Consider the following 19751-nt stretch of genomic DNA (forward strand, 5'->3'; position numbering starts at 1 on the left):
TTATATTTATGAGCAGTTTTTCATGGTATTAGCTCCACTTAGGCTGTAATGCTTCTCTGATACAGATGCTTAATCTGCTCTTTATCTTCAAGAAAGCCATGCAAATGTCATCTGATAATTCCCATTTCAAATCTACCAGCACACTCCTCCAGCCCTTTGGCTAATCACTATCATAAATATTTTTTTCAGAAATCTTTCCTTTCAGATGCTGCACAGATTTAGCTGACACCTGGGTGTGTTTTTATTTTTGTTGTTTTTTTTTTTTTTTTGCAATGATGGGCTTCAACAAACTGGGTGCTGTGCAGAGGCAGAGGGGAAAGCATCTTGCAGGTTACCATAGCTGATGTCTCTGCTCTAAAGGAAGAAAGCAGGAGCAAACAGCACAGTGTCTGAGCTGATCTGGGAATGCACAGGTTTCAATAAGGTGACTGGTGCACCATTAATCTCTCCCCTTTCTCTCCAGGTGTGCATCCCTTTCCTCCCTCGGAGGTGCTGTTCAGCTGAATCACCCTGGTTTTGGGCACTTCAGTAACTGATGACTCTTTATGGCTCGCATATCCCAATGTAATATCAGTAGAAGAGAAGTAAACCTTCGCCTTCATTCAGCCATTGTGGTCAGTGGGATGATTAATGAAGAAAAGTGCTTGGTAGTGTATTTAAATATCACTCACTTTTTTTTTTTTTCCCTCCTACCTTTGAATTTTTTATGGAATAACTGCAAAAAAGATGCTCATATACAGGAATTTTATCTATAAGGTTTTTTAAAGTATTTACATGCCATTGCTAAATGCTTAAAATATTTGAAACTTTAGCAGTGGATTTTGTGCTGATGTCAAAGATTAAATTAATTAAATATGGAAAACTAATTTCAAAATATTTAAAATTATTGTACTAAAAATATAAAGCACAACAGACTGTCATGCTACATGAAGTCAACAGGGGAAACACTAATTGAGGTGGGCATTCATATATTGAAACCTAATGAAAAGGGTTTGCCTTTTATCCATATTTTTGACTTCTGACTATGATTATAGGTTCATGGAAAATAAAACGCAACTTCTTTATTCAGATGAAGTGTACTGCCCTCTAATACTCAGAATCATTCCACAACAATTTTTGTGAAAATATTTGAGTATTAGTAGATAAGATGAGGAGTATTTCTTTTGTGAGCATGGTTTTACACACTTTTCTCCCATTACCAAATGTAACAATTGACATTCATTTGCAGTACTTCAGCTGAGCTCTCTGCACGCTCTACCACTATTAATATCCACTGCAGGGAGAAAGAAGGAACAAAACCACAGAGCTCAGAGTATCTCTAAGCCAAAGCATCATTATTCAATGTAGAGAGAGATGACAGAACTTTTACTAAAACAACTGTGTCTATAAACCTTGGGTTGTTTATACATTATCTTAGAAGTGGAAGGCTGACAGATTTTCAGTCTGCAATAGGCAGTGGTTGGAGAGAAGACATAGACTAGGCAAATAAAAGCTCCATACATCATTTAGTTCCCAAAGTACAAGGTGACTGTTCTAAACCATTAGAATAGATGACAGCTAGACTAGCCTCCACACAGCACTTCATTGCTTCTGCAGTGAAGGGTTCATCTGATTTCATTACTGTCTTGCTCATGATTTCCTGTTCTGCAGCAGGGAGAAAAGTTTGGCTTTCCTTTGTGCATATGTGCCTGCACGTTCTTTATTGCTCACGATGCTCATCAGAGATACCTCAGCACCCTGCAGGAATGCTTTACTTCTCCTCACTCCTAAGGCACCTATCAAGTTAGGGAACAGCATACTGCGATGCAGAGCTTTTTCACATCAGCTCCAGGAGCTAAATTCCCAAGAAAATGTTTCCAGGGAAATGTATACCTAAATCTATACATTGGTAAACTGTATTCCTGAGGATGATGCTGATGAAAAATGACATAACATAAATGGGCCAAGGGTGTTTTATGCCCAGTCTGTTACTAGGAAAATAGCAGCATATGTCTGAAAATCCACATCTTACTGGTTGTGAGAATACAGCATCCTTGATTTAATTGTATATTTGAGACAAAGACATGATCTGCAACTGCTTGCTACTTCTACAATTTCCAATGACACCTCTAGACTGGAAAATATACATCCTTAGGAAAATGTTTAGATTTCTGAATATTATCTAAAATATTGCAATCACTCCCCAGGTTTCTTGTCATGTCTGGTTCCCTCTAGCAGAAATCTGCAGGCCAAGATAACCCTTGAGCACTTGTCACCTTTCACTGACATGCTCACCTGCACTTCAGGTGAGGAGGACAGCGCCCTGGGAGGAGATCTGTCAGGTCTTCACCTCAGGATGCAAAGTGTGCTGCAGAGATACAGAATGAAACCACTTGTGTCACCTTTTATGGTCACAGAGTGCCCTGGCTCTGAGAAAGCAGCTGAAACTCCAAATACATGGCTGACAGCAACTGTAAGGAATGGGTGAGCATGAGGGCGTGCAGGCTGCATGTGCTGGCTGCAGGAGGCAAAGGTGTGCTCACTCTGCAGTGATGACCTCGTGGGGCTGCTCAGGAGATCCTTGGCTCGTGCTCAGTGCTGACAAGGCAGAGGCTGGCACAGGGTCACGCAGTTTTATGCAGAGTGCAAGTCTTAGCAAGGTGCCATTGCCTTTGCGTTCCAAGCAGGAATGGCACCTGCAGTCCTTCAAGCTTAACCTGCCCTGGCCTCATCCCGCCCACAGCCCATGTTGGAGAGGGGCAGTGGAGGGGTCAGGCCCCAGCTGGAAGCAATTTAATCCATTGATGGTCCAGCTACACCAAGTTTATTTTACAGAGTTAGTTATTTTCAGCCATGCTCTGTTTGTAACCCAGACTGCCAGACTCATCTCTCCAGGAAGAGGATTTCTCCTGGAAACAGTTCATTGTGAAAACGCCCACATATCCATGAAAGGCACACCATTTTCTTCTGGAAAGCTTCAGCTTGCCACTAAAACAGTGGTGATGTCCTGTCGTACTCGTAGGCAAGTCAGAGCTGAAAATTTTTAAGGTGAAAAACTTTAATGAAAGAGAACACTGATGATATGTAGTCAAATCTGACACTCAGATTATGGTATCTTTTGCTACTTCTCAAAAAAGAAAATTAACAACTTCTATTAAAACCAAAAAAAAAAAGTCTAATAATAAAACCAGGAGTCAAAAAAAGGCTAGAGAGGAACAAGTAATATTTCTTACTAAGAGCTTCTAGATGTCTGAAGAAACTTTGTGCTATCCAAGCAGACAATAAACCAAATTTCTTTCAAGCTAACATTAGCAGTTAACAAATCAGCCTTTTTGTTTTTCAAGTAACAGCTCTACCAAAGGAAATGCAAACTACATGGAAAGAGCTTAATTAATATCCCTAAAACCTATATTCCAGAGACCACAGAAACAACAGGCAACTATATTAATTAATTGGGTAAAATTATCTGCTTAGTTAAATGGATGTAATTAAGAGTAATGTCTTGATGTCTGTCTTTTAAAGACCTTTCCCTGCTTTTAAAAACATACGGGAGAAGTTTTTCATTGAAGAGACTAGAATTTTGTTTGCTCAAAATGTCTAAATAAAAAATTATTCATGTGGACAGAATCCAGTCAATAGCAGCAGTATCTACTTTCAAATAGTTCTATGAACTCACATACAGAGCAAAAATCAAGTGGAGGTTTTTTTCAGATAGGGGCTTATTTTGAGTAATACTAAAAGTGGTCATGATGACACATAAGTCACAGCTTAAAGGAGTGTAAGAAAGTAAAGTAGTGAGAATGTAGAGTTAATTCAGAGGTGAAGAACCGAAGGATAAAATGTAAGGCAGGACATAGGTATTGAAAAATCTTGCAAGACAAAGAGAATTCTGTTAAAAAGTGTGAAAAGTCCTGTGGAGTCATCATGAGACCCACTAAAATGAGTTGTTCACAGGGGAGCAACTATTCTGGTCAGGAAAGAACTGCGTCAGAAGATGAGACTCTGCTCCTGTCAGAAAGATATTTTATTCTACTTGGCATGCTCAAGTGTTTTCTTCCCCATAAAAAATTAAAAAGTCAAAAAAATCACTTAAGATTTGACAATAAACTGGTAGTTAAAGGACAGCTTTAGATTTATTGTATTGTTTATATCAAGTCAAATCAGCTCACAGACCTGAATATTTTATCAGTGCTCCAGCTGTAGGGATATTGGCTGCTCTGATAAAATTAAATTGATTTGTTTCTTTTAGTTCTACACAAGCTACATCCTGCTTTGTCATATTTGGCTTCTGACAAAACACTACTGGCACACTGTTCCACCTCAAAATGCTGCCTGTGGCTCAAGCCTTTTTTCCTTAAGGAGTGACATAAACCACCCATGAGATGAAATATGGACTCATGTAGATTTAGAGAGAAGCTACTGGTTGTGATGACTTTTTTTTAGTTTAAAATTATAGAGCTGGGCATGAAGGAAGACCTCATGTGTTTTCACTCAGTGCCACTGGCACATGGTACCAATGCTTTCAAGGCTGTACATAAGGTTTCTTGCTGCACCTTTAGAGCATCTGGAAATACTGAAATTCCCTTCTGCATTTTCCCCTTCTCCTTATCCTACTCCAATAAAAAAACCCACAACCACTCAAACCACATACCAAAACATCCACAAAGAAATTAGTAACAGGTAGCAGCTCTTGAAATCTCTGTCTAGAACATGAGAATTAGGGAAAATGCTACTCTGTCGGTCAGTAACATTTATTTCTGGAGTTTTTTCGGCTTCCAGCAGTTCTCTGCAAGGAGGCAGAGGTAATGTGCAAGAATTCCAATGGTCTTTTAACAACAGTGTTTGCTGCTACTCTTTCTCCTCATTGGAGGCAATAAATTGCCTGAGATCAAAGCTGTGATCTGAGCCAAATTTGTGATCTATTCCAGTTCTGCTCCTAATGTCTAAAACTGTGGTCATACTCACTACAACTTTGTGCAGCTGAGATATCTCCTATGTGAATGTCAAATGTCTATACAAAGACTCATTGCTTGGCATCAGAAACTAATAAGACAGCCATTGCTTTCTCCACCGCATGCACTCGAGGCACAGATTCCCACTGATGATCTGTGAACTGGACCATGGTACAACATGGCCTACTCTGAACGCTCCAGTCACCCACCTCCTCTGTGAGAATCTGCCAGCTCCTGACAACTGCCTGCAAAACCTTCTTTAGAGATCCTATACAAATGAAATCATGTGTGTTACAATTTACTTTATTTTGCTTTTCCAAAGTTTAATAGAACATAGAAATATTCTCTTGTTTTCCTTGGAACTCGTTTCACTTTAAAGAAAAGAATATCGCTTCCATGCTCAGTGGCAAACCAGCTCACCCCTTCTTTTTCCATTGCTTCCACATTTGAACTGCAAACTAATGGCTTAATTATTCAGCTGTCTCAGGTACTTGTGTAGTCAGTTTTTATGGTTTGAACTCAGTTGAACAAGAAAAGTGATGATTTTTTCAAAGCCAGATATTCTGTTCATCTTGTGCAAATTTAATTTGGTTTCCACAGTTTCTCAAAATACAGTGATGTATTATCTTTCCTCCCAGAATTCCAGCACACACTTTAGTTGTAAAATGAGCTTGATCTGAAGCTAAATTGAAGTAGGTTGTTACTTACAAGACATCTATATAATTTGCTGCAGAAGCTGTAGAGAATGAGAAGGGCAATTACAAGAAAAAGAAGAACTGTTTGATGTGGTGTTCTCTGGAAAATCGACTCCCTTCACAGGTTTGCTCAGAGCAGAAATAAATCAAGGTGTATCCATCCTTTAAGTATAATGCTGATGGATATGGAAGGAAAGGCCATGAAAAAAAGGTCTTCAGAAAAGGCTTTGGTTGGTATGCAACAAAGTGCAACAATATTTGAGCCAAGAGGAGGTAACTATGGAATAGCTATTTCTTCTGAACAATCTGTGTTCTCTTACTGCCATACATCATGGGATGCACTGAGAAACATAGAAATCAATTAAATAATCACTTAATCATAAGTATGCACATATGAACAAAATTACAATTCCACTTCTTCAGCAGTTTCACAATTTCTTAATATATGAATACAACTTCAGAAATTCTAGGGTCTTTTATCAATAATTTCTGTGTGTGTAGTGATATATATATATATATATGATTTAGTGTTTCATCTTAATGAGAATCGAAAGCTACTTAGTAATGTGCTTTGAGTGCTTAGAATTCAAATTTTCCTTTTTCTCTGAGGAGGAGGATGAGCTGAAGCAGACCACTGAGAGTGTTAGACATTATGGAACAGCTGGCACTAAAATGGAAAATAACAAGAAAAAAACGTGACAGACCTTGCAATAATTAGATAGTATTAGATAAATAAATTCATAGGGAAGTTTAAGAAGCAAACTTTTTGAGATAAATGACTCTATAAATAAGCATTTTTCTGAGTAAGATTCAAATGAAGGACCACTGGGAATGTAAACGAAACCACTGTTTCAGACACTTGGATGAAAATATCTGAATTGTTGAAAAATATTTCAGCTGGATTTCTGAGAGAGAGGTACACAACATTTTTTTGGTCTGGGTCAATTCAACCTACTGCTCTATAAAAATATAAAAATAGGATTCTCAGTTCATCTTAATATTTTACCAGACCTCTAGATGAATGTTTGTGTAATTTTAAATGTGGGAATTCTAATAATTAAAAAATTAGAAAACCAGATGGAATTACAAAAGAGCAACAGATTACTTAATTAACTTTTGCCTACTGGGACAAATAGAATATACGACAGAATATATCAAAGCAGACACCAATGAGACACTATACATCCATTAGTATGCAGGAGGTTTCCTCTTCAGATAGAAGTTCTTATCAGACATAAGCACATGCCTATCAATCTTATACAAATAAACCCAGGAACTCCTCATGTTATAATCCACAGCATATAAAACCTCATGGCAAAAATCTGAGGAAGTATTCTATGATGCTCCCCACAGACCAATGAAATCTCCCACTTGAGTACATGAAGTGGAAAAAAGTAAAAAAAATAATTGCAATTATTTTATAAAGGAGTATAACATGTAAGTTAGTCTGCAAATACTAACAAACATCCTTCAGCTGTGAAAGGGTTTGTTAAAGCAAAATAATCAAAACATCAGATTTTAAAATTGTTGACATATTTGTATAATCGTATTACAAATACTCTGTCAGCTCCATTGCATGACATATATTACATACCTGGGTAAAAACAGGAGTGAATCAGATGAAGAACAGACCTGTAAAGCCATAATAATATAAATCTTCTTTGCTTATATGAAATATCCCTTGAACTTATTGCAGAACTATGTAGATATTTGCAAATTTCTTAGTATAGTTTTCAAATACGTTCTCTGAAATAAAAACGATTTCAAACAGGATTACAAATGCTCTACAATGGCTTCTTTTGGAATGAACCCTAGCTGATGACTTCCAAGATTCCCAGGAAAACTGAGCATAATTATTGCACACCAAATACATTCCTACATGATGTGCACTGATACCTTTTTATTTAATAAAAATGAGTGTAACCATATATATGTGCATACATTTGGTTATTGCTATCAGAATTAACAGCCTGCAATTTAACCCCAACCTATTAGAAAAAGGGCTTAGCAGATCCACACAAATGGAAATGACTACTTGCCACAGGTTTTTTAACCAGGCTTCAAGACAATGTGTTTGTTAGTACCTTCAGATTAATATCAGTTAGTTTTTGAACAATTTTAATCTCATGCTAGATGATTTAAACCAGATGAAAATAAAAATGTGTTACCCAAAATAAAAGAATACAGAAAATACAGTATTGTAGTATTTACTGAACAAAATAACAAAAATCATGTTTACTTTTTTTTTTTTTAACAGCGTTAAGTAATCAAATTTAGGCCATACAAGCATCAACAAGAAATGTAAGTAACTGTACTATTAAGGTGGTATCTACAACGTTTTTAAACTGCTCGAAATCCAAAACCACAAATGTTATATACTTCACTTAAAAATCATTCAAGTGCCTTGCACAGTATGTAAAAAAATGGATAGTAAATGACTGCTATGAAAAGTACATGCAGTACCTGAATTTTATATTTCAGTACCTCAGGCCCAGATCATCAAAGCATTTAGGTTTCCACTCCTCAGGGAGGCTCTGGGTCTCCATGTGTACTAACCCCTTCCCTGAAAGGAGTAATTGTTTTTGATGGTGTGAATTTATAGTGTTGTCTTTCCCTATGCAGGGAGGGAAAGGGTCAATTTTACAGAAAGAATGGTTCCAATAGGCAGAAAGTTTATGGCACTGCAACTACATGAACCACCTTCCCTACACAACATAAAAAATATTCTAATATTAAGGATTATTTTACAACTCAGTGGAAATATGCAGTAATGCAATTCATTTCCTTTGTCTGGATGACAAAAATGCAGTCTTAACAGTCACAAGAACCCGCCTTGTGTTAGCTATAAAAAAAAATATATTTATATATATATTTATGCAACTACTATGTGCATTAAACAAAACCACTGTATGAATCAGCAGGGTTCAATAACACTTGTATCTGAATCTCTGGAAGGGGTGCATTGAAGTCTATGGTGCTTCTCAGTAAGGACTCACAATGAAATGGCAAAAAATAGAAACCCATTTATTTTAAATCTTATTTTTCTTACCCCATTGCCTAACAAATGGTCCATAAGCTCTCTGGCAGCTAAAAGGATCTGTTGCCTTTACTTCAACCTACTGCTGAGAAATGAAAAATACACCTCAATACAAACCTGATAATTCATTTTTTAGTGAACACTAAAAATGAAAACCAGCCCAACGCCATTGTGAACTCCCATGAAATAATTCCACCATTGTGAAAATTCTCTGTTGTCTTCAGTTCTTACCAATCTGTATATAATGAGTTGTTTAGCAGGCTAGTAATCAGCAATGTACAAGAAACATTGTACTACTCCTGGAAAGCATTTACATTGTGACTCAGTCAGGTTGCCAGGTTAATTTAGAATTGAAAAGTGTGTTTCACATCTGCTTATATAAATGTTGGAAAATTCCTTTTTTTTCTTCTTTACCTGTCATAAGATTCTTTTCACTGATCAGTGAACACTGATCAGTGCCCTTTGCACTGAAATGGTACAGATTTTTTCCTCAGTCTTTGAGATAACAGAGAAGAAGACTTGAACCAAAGGGAAATACCCTTGCGCACCAAAGCTTTATTATATTTCTGATTACTGTGCATCCCCACACCTAAAGCAAATAACATGGCACTTGTGCCATGGTTCTGATACTGTAGGTGTCCTCTGACAAGTGTTCTGCATGAACCATTATGTCCCAGTCCACTAACAAAAACTACTGTGCAGTAGTAATCTGGTATCTTAGATAGCTTTTCTTCTTGGACAAAGTTTATCCAGAATCTTCTTTCTATCAGGCTACAGCAGCTTAGGGCTCCTTTTCTTTAAAGAGAGGCAAAATAAATGTCTTACACCTGTAGGCCAGTACTGGTGTTCTGTCCCAGAAATTTTAGCACTGCTCTGATACGATGAAACCTTCTTTTTCTCCCACTGGTTCCACCTCAGCATAGGCAGGATGTCCAGATCCTCTTCGGAATTTCATTGCTGGCCATCTGCTTGGACGTCGCTACAACAGCAATAACAAAATAAACTTTTATTAAAGGTACTACAATAAATTGTTAATAAAAACATCTAACAATACCCTGCAATTTTGATCTCTCACAGTAAACCACACTCCCTGTAGTTGTTAAAGAAATAGAAAGCCACAGTCCAGCAGCAGCAAAAGGCAGAGGAATTAATCCCCCTTTTTAAACTTGTGAGTGATGACTGTTCTCAAACAAGTAAACAATTACCACTACTCTTAGCAATGAAGAGGATGAAATAGCTCCTGTCTTAAATGGTTGATTATTGGATTTGTCACATAGAGAACTGATGATCCACTAACCTCCAGAGGATTTGTCCAATGCCCTTCCTTCCTAGTTCTGCATAGAAAATTTCTAACATACTCTATACCACGGGAAAATATGTGGCAGTGTTGACAGGAACTTTAATTTAAAAAATTATTTAGGATAAAATTCTGGCACGCTTATGCAGGACTCTCAAAATAATGACTTTCTATTTCAAGTGCCATAATTTCTCCCTGAGTGGTTTATTTTGATGGTTCAAATAGAAGCAACATTTTTATTTAAACTCTTAAGAGCTTTGCGTACAAGAGTCTTAAGAAGTCCTAATCCATTTCCACTAGGTTCTTGGGTACCTGCTTTAAAAACAGCTAATAAACAGAGAAAATAAAAAATTATTTTCTAGGGCAGATAAAACAATTCCTGTATAGTTATGATATCTCTAGGAAGAAAAGGTGTTTTAAACAATCTGTATTTTCAAATGAAATAATGTCAGGCAAGGCTTAGATTTTGGGTGACCACTCAGATTATGTCAAAGGGAATACTTTCAGGAAAATAGGGAAACTCCTTCAGAGGGTCAGTGAAAAAAGAAAGCTTTCCTAAAAATTTTTTCCCTATTGAAAATTTTATCTTCCAAATATACGGATTCATTTCTCTTTACTGACAAGAGTTACAATCTGCTTGGAAGGAGGGCTAGAAGATAGAGCAACTTGTATAGAAACATTGCAGGAAAATAAGAGGGGAATCAATAAAAACAAGTTACAGACTATATTTTCAGTGACAGCTCAAAAGCTAAATAATTTTACTTTATGATCTTTCTTCTGAATATAAACACTGCATTTGATTTTCTGTTCCTATAATACCCCATTTTTATTTCCTTTCAATCACAAGGGATACCTCATGCTGCTGAGGGGTGTTGTTAGTGACCACAGCCCAGCCACAGCCGTGATGATTTGCTGGGACTCATGGTGCTGCTGGGCAAGAGTCACTCAAGAAATTTTGAGGTTGCCAACAAGATTCTTGTTGCCACTGATTCTTGTTGCCAAACCACACAGCTGACTGCAAGTACAGCACGAAGTCCTCTTCAGTGATCATTGTTGGGAAGATACCACATAAAAGCAACTGCTTCCTTTTCCTGCCATTGCAGGACCAGGCAACTTTTGAAGTGTTCAGAGTTAAATTCTGTTTGGCAGGTAATTTAAAATCTCAGGCTTTTCAGTGCAGCACCCTCCTACAAAGTAGGAAGGCAGAACACTGTCTCCTTTAATGGATGTCTTATCCTAACAAGAAAACTTAGTCAATTCAAACTTTGGAGAGGTTTTTTAACTCAAGCTTGATTCTGTGTGTTTTCAAAATTGAGAAGGACAGTTTGGTTACTGCTAAAGAAAAAGGGTCATATTCCATTCTCAGGCTCACTAAAGTAAATCAAGAATAATGCAATTAAACGTAAAGGGTTTATTTCAGATTTACACTGGTACAAATGAGAAAGGAGTTTGACAGAGAGGTCTCTAATGAAAAGGGAAAAGGAAAAATCACTGGACAACTAGCAGGAAAGAACAACTAGAAACGGTATCAAATGGTGACAAGTAAGGATGAGCTGGGATTTAATATACTAAGTTGCTCCCTAATTTAATTTTAAGATGTACCTATGATTAGTTACTGCTTCATTACTACATTGATGAAAGGTACTAAATTTACCATTTTATGCTACTCTTTTTAATTTGCCTTTCCAGATGATTAGTTATGGAACAGATGTGTATCAGTTTTATTGATACAAAGCCATAATACATAAATATAGGCTGTTTTTCCAGAAATAAAGCAAAAGACTTGAAGGTCATCTTCTAATATTGTAGTTACAGTTTTCTGCGGCTTCTTGTCATGTCTAAGGTGAGATTTTCCCTTTACAGTGATTGTTTAATTTCAGCTTCATTATGTGCATGTTGACAGTTTTAAAAGAGAGCACTGACAAACTATCAATTCATTCCTTACATAACCCGTCGAAAGCTGTAAAAATATTTCAGCTTTAACTGAAAAATTCTTGAAAAGTAACTTGATAGATTTTGGGAGATACAATGTTCCTTCAGCTCAGGAAATACCTAATGCTTCCTCTTTTTTCTTTGTGAAGACTGATTAAAAAACAGAAAGAAACCCCTACTTGCCAAAAAAACCAACAAGCCAAAACACACCAAAGAACCTCACTAAACCCAAAGCAAACTGGGAGAAAGCAAGCTGGGTATTTAATTAACTAACTGTCAATTTTTGCAGGAAGAAAATATGTTTCTTCCTCTGGAATCATAACACTTAAAGGAAATCCTTTGAGCTGTGGCTGGGGAGTTGTAACTCCTTCTTCCTTTCAGTGTATTACAAAGCAGGAAAACAGGACTAGTATTATTTTTCATTTTTTGAAGCTTCCTTGAGTTCGCTATTTTAAGCAATGAGTTGAGAGAAAAGCACTTGTGACCCTACATGACCAGGATGCAGAAGAAATATGTTGAGATGCAGGAAAATAATTTATGATACACATTAAAAAAGTTAGTTCCTATTGAAGATCAATAAGATAAAAGAAAAAAAAAAATCCAGCAGTTGGATAATCTATGGAAAGTGTGGTCTACCTTTCATGTTTCCTACATTGTGTCTCTCTACACCATTGCTGGTGGCTGTGCAGGATGTTTGACTTCCTGCAGCAATACAAAGACTAAAATAAGTATGTTGATATCCATCTTGCAGAAGAGGGAGAATTTATACCTTTTGTCTTAATTCTGAGGGAAAAACCAGAGGGGATTCCAGCTATTAAAACTAAAGGGTAGAAACTGGAGTAATTTCTCACTCTGGTTGCCAGGAAAGTGTACTCCAAGCGTATTCTTTTTGATCAGTTTCTTCTTCTGATACCTTTCAATATTAGGATTTTTTGAGCCTTATAGGGCCTCATTTATCCATGAAAATCATATGATCTTTCTTTAGAAAAAAAGGGTCTGATACATATTTGAGTGCAGTTAATTGAATGCAGCCTAAATAAGACTCGGTTGTTATGATCTGAACATGGTTTCTAGTGTTACAGTCAATTTTTTTTAAGATTGCTAGCTGTAGACCATCTCATTTCCTGCTGATCAGTAAACAATATTACAAGATCAGTTACAGGAGGATGGACAGTTGTGTAAAGTTGTGTTGAAATACTGGTATCTGAAGACTGATGACCTGCTTCTGAGAGTTGTTGATGCTGACATAATCACTATCTCTAAAATTTATGCCACTTAACACTTTTCATCTGAGATGGTAATTTATCAAAAGCAGCTGTGATAATGTGTATTTTGTTAGCTGCAGCAATTATAAGCTTTTACATTTCCTTTCATACATCTGCATGAAGATAAGTTTCTACCAGTAATGAACAGAAGGAACTTGGCAACAGGTGTTACATATTTGATATTCTTACATCTTAGCCTCTACTATTCCCATCCTCAGTCTGTATTTCCCTGAGTACAAAAAAGGAATGAGAACAATTCTGTACAGATCTGCAATTTCAGAAGAGCAGGAAAGGAAAACAGTAATGAAATATTTGTCCCTCTGTCATCTCCTCAACCCTGCTACACATGTTTTCTTCTGAAAGATTTCTAAAACACTATCAAAAGTTTCTTTGTATATTTCAACCAGCATAAAATCCCAGAGTGGTTGTGCATGCATCAGCTCTTCATTCCTATTCAGTAGTAAACTTGAACAGTGGATTTCATCAAGACATGTGCACTATCTTTTTAAAACTGAATTTACATGAGTATAAATACTTGACATAGCATGAGAAAGTCAATCTTTCCAAGTCTTAACTCTCCAGAGTTCCCTGGTAAACTTGATTTACCACTAACTACATAAAAGCTGAAGTCATTAGGCACCTTTTAGACTGAATGCTCTGGCACAACTTTGTCTCCTCTATCTGTTGATTTTTTTTCTGTGTTTCAATCTTCCAAACTTCCAGAGGACTGGTTCACAGTGTCTCCTGAAGGGCTGCATCTTACATTTCCACTCATGTAAATTTCTTTGTCTAATTCAGGAGTAAAAACACATTTAAATCTATTTAAAAGCATTACTCTTTAACCACACTTTGTCAAGAAGGCCTATTTAACTCTGATGACATGGAAATATCCAAATATGGAGATATCCAAATTAGGGATTTATTGTCAAGGCTTCAGAAAAACCATTATGACTTACTAAAATAGATAAAGAAAAAGGGGAAAAAAGCTATAATAAGGTCTTAATAAATGACTAAATGTTAATCTGATACTATTCAAGACCCATTAGTCTAAGTACTTGTCCACTGCTAATCTGCCTCACTAGTCAGGGCTTTGGTTTCTTGTGAGAACTAAAGATCTTTCTGTTACAAATTACCTTGACCAAAATGTGTATCTTTGTGCTCAAAGTTACCTGAAATTTGTGCATCAGTCTTTAATCTCTTCTAGAAACACCCAATTTATTTGGTAAATCACAGTCCACAGAAGTGGATGAGGCTACAAATATCTGAAACTCTACTTATGATGTATATTACCAGGAGTAAGAAAAGAACAATTGCCTGACACTATGTTAAACTCATATTTTTAAGATTCAGTAGAGTCATTTTGTGGCTTAATTTATTTTTCTTTTTGATGGAAGTACTTGTTTAACGTATCTTTTTGTGATTTAAACCATCTCTTTATAACAGTTTCTGAAGTCTTATGTTCATCTGAGGAGCTGGCTGCTGAAGGACGAGAAACAGAATGCCTCCTTCCTCTACACCTTTGACTTTTATTGTCAGTGTTGATTATTTATTTTAGTGCTTCTCCCCTGTGGTCGATTTAGGTTTCCCTTGCTGAACTGCTGGTTCCTGCTCAGCTGGATAAGCTTTGGAAAAATAACTTTACTATCAGTACTAGGCAATGACAGTGAGATCAATGACAGTACTCCAAATGCCAGGATACTGCAGGACTTTGAAAGAAGAGAAAAATGATACCTGTTCTCTTCTTTTTAATCATCATCTTCATGAAATGCAATTCAGGCTGAACATTTGGACAAAAACTAATTGATGACCATGTTAAGCCTATTTCAAACTAAAAGCATAATCCCCTGTAAAAAACAATGGGCCATATCCCAGAAGAAAACAGCAGAGCCGTGTGAGCTCCATCAGACAGCTGAGGATCTCATTATTTTTACAAAAACCATTATTTTTTTTTAATCTCTCTCCTATTTACTTCTTGTTTGAAAACATATACTGCATTTGTGACATTAATTCAGAAACCTAGAAATACTGCATGGAAAACATGGCTGGATGTTAAATCTGGCTCTTAGTGGTGCTGTGCTGTTATAAGCAGAGAAGTAAAATGGTGAGCCAGAAATGTTCATTAATTTCCTGAGCTCTGAAATACCAAGAACTCCAGCATTTTAAACTATTTTCTCATACAATTTACTTCCTCTAAGCAGACAGGGGATGAGCAGAAGGTCAAAATCTGAAGAAAATCTACTGCTAGATGCATGTGCCAGTGAATGTTTTCAGATGCCAAAATACAATCCCCTATACAGCTCATCATTAAAAAAAGAAAAAAACAACTCAAAATTAGGTTTTCTCAGACCAGGGCTCAGTAAATAGAAATCATCCTCAGTTCATGGTAACAGTCTTACATACAGTCAGCTTTAAGTGAGACAGAGTTAAATGACAGGAATGCAGATTCTTTCATGCTGGTTGGTCTTTATGCTAAAAAACAGTCCCAGCCTTACTTAATTTACTAGCAAATACATAATTTAAGGTAAATCAAGGACATAATTTCAATTAAATCAAGAGGAGTCAAGGTGCACCCTCCATGCTCTGATACCACACTAGTATTTTATTTGCTGAAGATCTGCAGCTGTTTGTTTCTTCCTCCCTCCCCGTCTTTTTCCTGAAGGTCACTCCCTGGCTTGATAGCACCAGTTCAGCTCTCTGTGTGGCCATCTAAACAGATTCCTGAAGTTATCCATCTTAAACATCCAAGATGAAGTTAAAAAAGCAACAAAAAAAGACATAGATATGTACATGTGTGTGATGTATGTACATGTACATGTATGTTTCTAAGCAGCTGAACCAGCAGAATAAAGCTGTGGAATACCTTTGAGGAGGCTGGGAACATGAAGGCAAAAGCTGTGACCTTCAAAATAGGATCTTAACTCAAAAGAATGTCAATTTTTAACCACAAACACCCACAGTGCTCTTCAGAGTGTGACATATTAACTACTATTAATACATACACAGCCACTAATATGTAAGCTCTGAATTCATTCATATTCTTATAGCTTTGGAGTCCACAAATGTTAATAGGTTTTCTAACTATAATCTGAATACAAGAGAAAGGCTCTTTTGCCTGAGGCTAAGAAGTCCTAATTTGAAATGTCATTTTAAACTCCTTAAAATCCTTTGCCTCCAGAGAATCGCCAAAGTAAAATTTTATCCAGCTGTTGTCAAGCCTTCCATAATCACCCTTGGAAAAGGTATCATTGTGTCTATATGGGAAGAGACATCCCAGTGTTTCACTCCTTACCTTTATGTCACAGAATTACAGAATCTGCTGAGTTAGAAGGGACCCACAGTGACCATTGAGTCCAACCCCAGCCATTGCCAGCTGTGAGCTCCATGCATTCTACCCTTTCTATTCCATACAGTGCCACCCCTCCACCTCTCCTGCCCTGCCTGTCCCTCCTGAAGAGCCTGTACCCACCCAACAGGGCACTCCTGGCACAGGATCCATCCCACCAGGTTTCACTTCTCAGCTGTGGCCAAATCATGTTGCCTTTGGTCTCCAGTGGCAGAGCACTGTGAAGACAGCTGAGGTAAATTTCAAGCCTCCAAAGGACTTTGGGTCACAATATAAGGAAGGAAGGGAAGAAAACCACAAAGTATGCAAGTGAAAACTTGTGTCATGCAACCCTTCTGTCCACAGATGACTGAGTGCAAACATGCAAAATATAACTAAATAAAAAGTAGTCAGACTTGTACATAGTTTTTCAATTTGCTAAATCTTCCCTTGACGCTAACTCCTTTCAATGCCCAAGTTTAAACACATATGTAAATAATTTGAGATCAAAAATACAGGAAAAAGAAAAAACACGAGAGGAAAAAGGGGAAGAATTCACATATAAAACTAAAGCTAAAATTTGGCCCACAGCTCATTGAAATCTGAGCAAATCCATCTGAATGAGCCAGGAATTTCTTTACTCCTCTTTATATTGAGCTCTGGACCTCTAGTTCACGTGTGCAATGATCTGTATCACAGGTATGCAATCCATGACATTCAGGACATCATGATTGGCTTCTTGGCCATCAAACCTTGCATCCTGAATGGAAGTGTACTACATAAATTAGTAAATAAATCAATCACTTTTTAATTGTGCTATAGCTAGTGTGTAGTGATATATGTTATAGCTAGATTTTGGACATAAACTTAATTGAGAAATTCATGAAGAGCATCATTTGACATGGATCCTACTTTACAAAAATCAATCCAAATCAGCTCAATATATACTTAAGAGACACAGGATTCCTCAAGGTAAGAGTATGTAAAGTGATTAAAGAGAGGAAACCATTGGCAACTAAATAAAATTCAATGGAGAGGAAATACTGCAAGGTTAACGATAAGTAAATAGAAAACCAAGGCATGCAACATCTCTTCTGTCACTCTGCAAGCTAATCTTTAGTCAATATTTACTTTTAGCTTTTAGGAAGAGCCTGCATTCATTGGAACTTTGACTCAGGCACCCTTGACTTTAAAAGCTGATAATGCATTATGTCTTTGGGTCACCACAGAAGTGTCCAACCTAAACAATGAAACACATGCTGAACAGTGTAGAGGCTGGAAGAAATAGGAAAACTGTGCATTTTGATTTGAATCTTCTACACACTTAAAAAAACAGTGGAACATTTTGGAAAATGTGTTGAACTGTTTTGATGGTATTGTTTTAAAACTGCACACTACCATAGGCAAGTAAAATAGCACTGGCATTTAAGACATCCCAAACTCTTTGTTCAAAATAGCTATTTTTATTCCTGGTGGGGCTGCACATGTGTGTTCCGCTCAACAGGCATGAACAATAACCCCTAGGGAAGCATTTTCCTCAGACTTAAAAAAGTAATAGAATAATGTTCCTATGTTCTAAGACAATAGCTTTTGTAATAAATGTAATTTTTTTGGTTGTATGTATCATTTATTTAAACCAACTAGCACACTCAGGATATCATTTAATGGTGTTCAGAGGTGCCACAAGAGATTGCCTTTATCAGTGCAAGGGTAAACAGCACAAAGTGTGGGTATATTTATTCTTATCTGGGAGAGCTCACTTCAACACAAACATGAGTTGGATTTGAGATGAGCTATGTGAGAACCTGAGTGAAGAGGTAAACGAATATTGGGTGATATCTGCAGAGAACACAAGGAAGAAAGAGACTTAAAACCTCAGATACAGGATCAGTTTATTATACTGTTCTTTATTCAGTAACCAGTCAACTAGAATTCCGTATATAACCCTTAACCTAAAAGCCACAACAAAATCTGATTGAAAATGACATTTTAGCTACCAAATAATGTCAGTATCTTAGATGTAAAAAGAAGTTTCTCTATTAAAGATATTATTTAGAATGAATGCAATGTTTAATGTCTATATGATGCCTCCATAAAGTAACTTCTTTAAAGTAAACACAAATGCACCAGGTTCCTGTTTCTTCTTTTGGCCAGCCTTAGAGTTATATTAATTAATAATGATAGATAAACTGATGTGGATCTTGATTTGGCTTGATGACTTGATGGCAGACTACAGTGTACTTGTAATTTTTTAGACATCTGCAGGAGGGAGCTGCCTGTTCATCTGTCACATCTTGTTTTAACTGTGCAATGTGCTTATTAATCAAGAGACTCATAGGAAACAGTATTATTTCCTGAAATATTTATGTACTTGTTCTCATTTCATGACCAAGCCCATGGCAGTCTTATTGAGCTCTTTTCCTAGAATGGTAACATGAGATCCATATTTCATTCATTTCCCATAAATAATGCAGCTTTGTGGGCTATCATGTTATCTTTAGCAGTTTACTCAAATACTTTTCAATTTCACAAATGCAATAAAGAATGATTTCTTGTAACACTGGCCTATTTACACCTGTTTCACCTGATTATTTTTTGGGCTTCATTTTCAAAAGGCAAGTTTGAGAAAATCTTTTCTTCTCTGCACAGGAAACATGTAAATCCTATAGATCAGATGAATAGATAAATTCTATCAGAAGAATGATAAATTCTACTTAATATTTTTGGAATTGATTACACAATTTTTTCTTTGAAAATTAAATTATTAAAGTTATTTAAAGCAATTTGATTTCCAGACTGGATTACTTTGTTATGTTCTAGGCTTATGATATAAAAATGGTTTTAAAGTTTTGAAATTTGTGTACGTGCTCTGAAGTACAGTCATCCCCTATTCCAATCCTTGTGATTTTCCCTTGTGATTACATCAGGGTTTGCACGTTTCTCAGCTGGGAAAGGCCACCCCTTCATGACTAGTACTTTTTACAATTCTTGCTAATGTTGATTCTTCACAAGCACCACAACCATTCTAGAGAACCCTGTTCTCTATTGGTTAGTAGGATAATTTGTTGTAGGTTAGGAATAGGTTATACCCTGTTTTGCATTTCTCCTTTATTTTGTACAGAAAGTTTATGTTTTTCTATTTATTCTAAGTGACTACATTTCTTGCTAAAGGACATGTTAGCTTTGACTAATAACAGATTAATAGATTGATTAATGACTCCTAAGGATTAAATTCAGGGAATAAGTTTAACAACACTGATTAAGGTACCTCT

The 19751-nt window shown here is 36.5% G+C and overlaps 1 protein-coding gene across 1 annotated transcript in view; it reads right to left on the bottom strand.

The window, feature by feature from the left end:
* Positions 1-7860: 7860 nt before the first annotated feature.
* The window catches only part of PLXDC2 (plexin domain containing 2), a 247895-nt gene continuing 236004 nt past the window's right edge, over positions 7861-19751 (bottom strand). The window contains exon 14 of the mRNA XM_066316433.1: positions 7861-9642. Within this exon, the coding sequence (XP_066172530.1) occupies positions 9526-9642 (117 nt within the window). The 3' untranslated portion in view covers positions 7861-9525. The remainder of the gene's footprint in view (positions 9643-19751) is intronic.

Source organism: Sylvia atricapilla, chromosome 1, assembly GCF_009819655.1.
Source record: "Sylvia atricapilla isolate bSylAtr1 chromosome 1, bSylAtr1.pri, whole genome shotgun sequence".
Lineage (NCBI taxonomy): Eukaryota > Metazoa > Chordata > Aves > Passeriformes > Sylviidae > Sylvia > Sylvia atricapilla.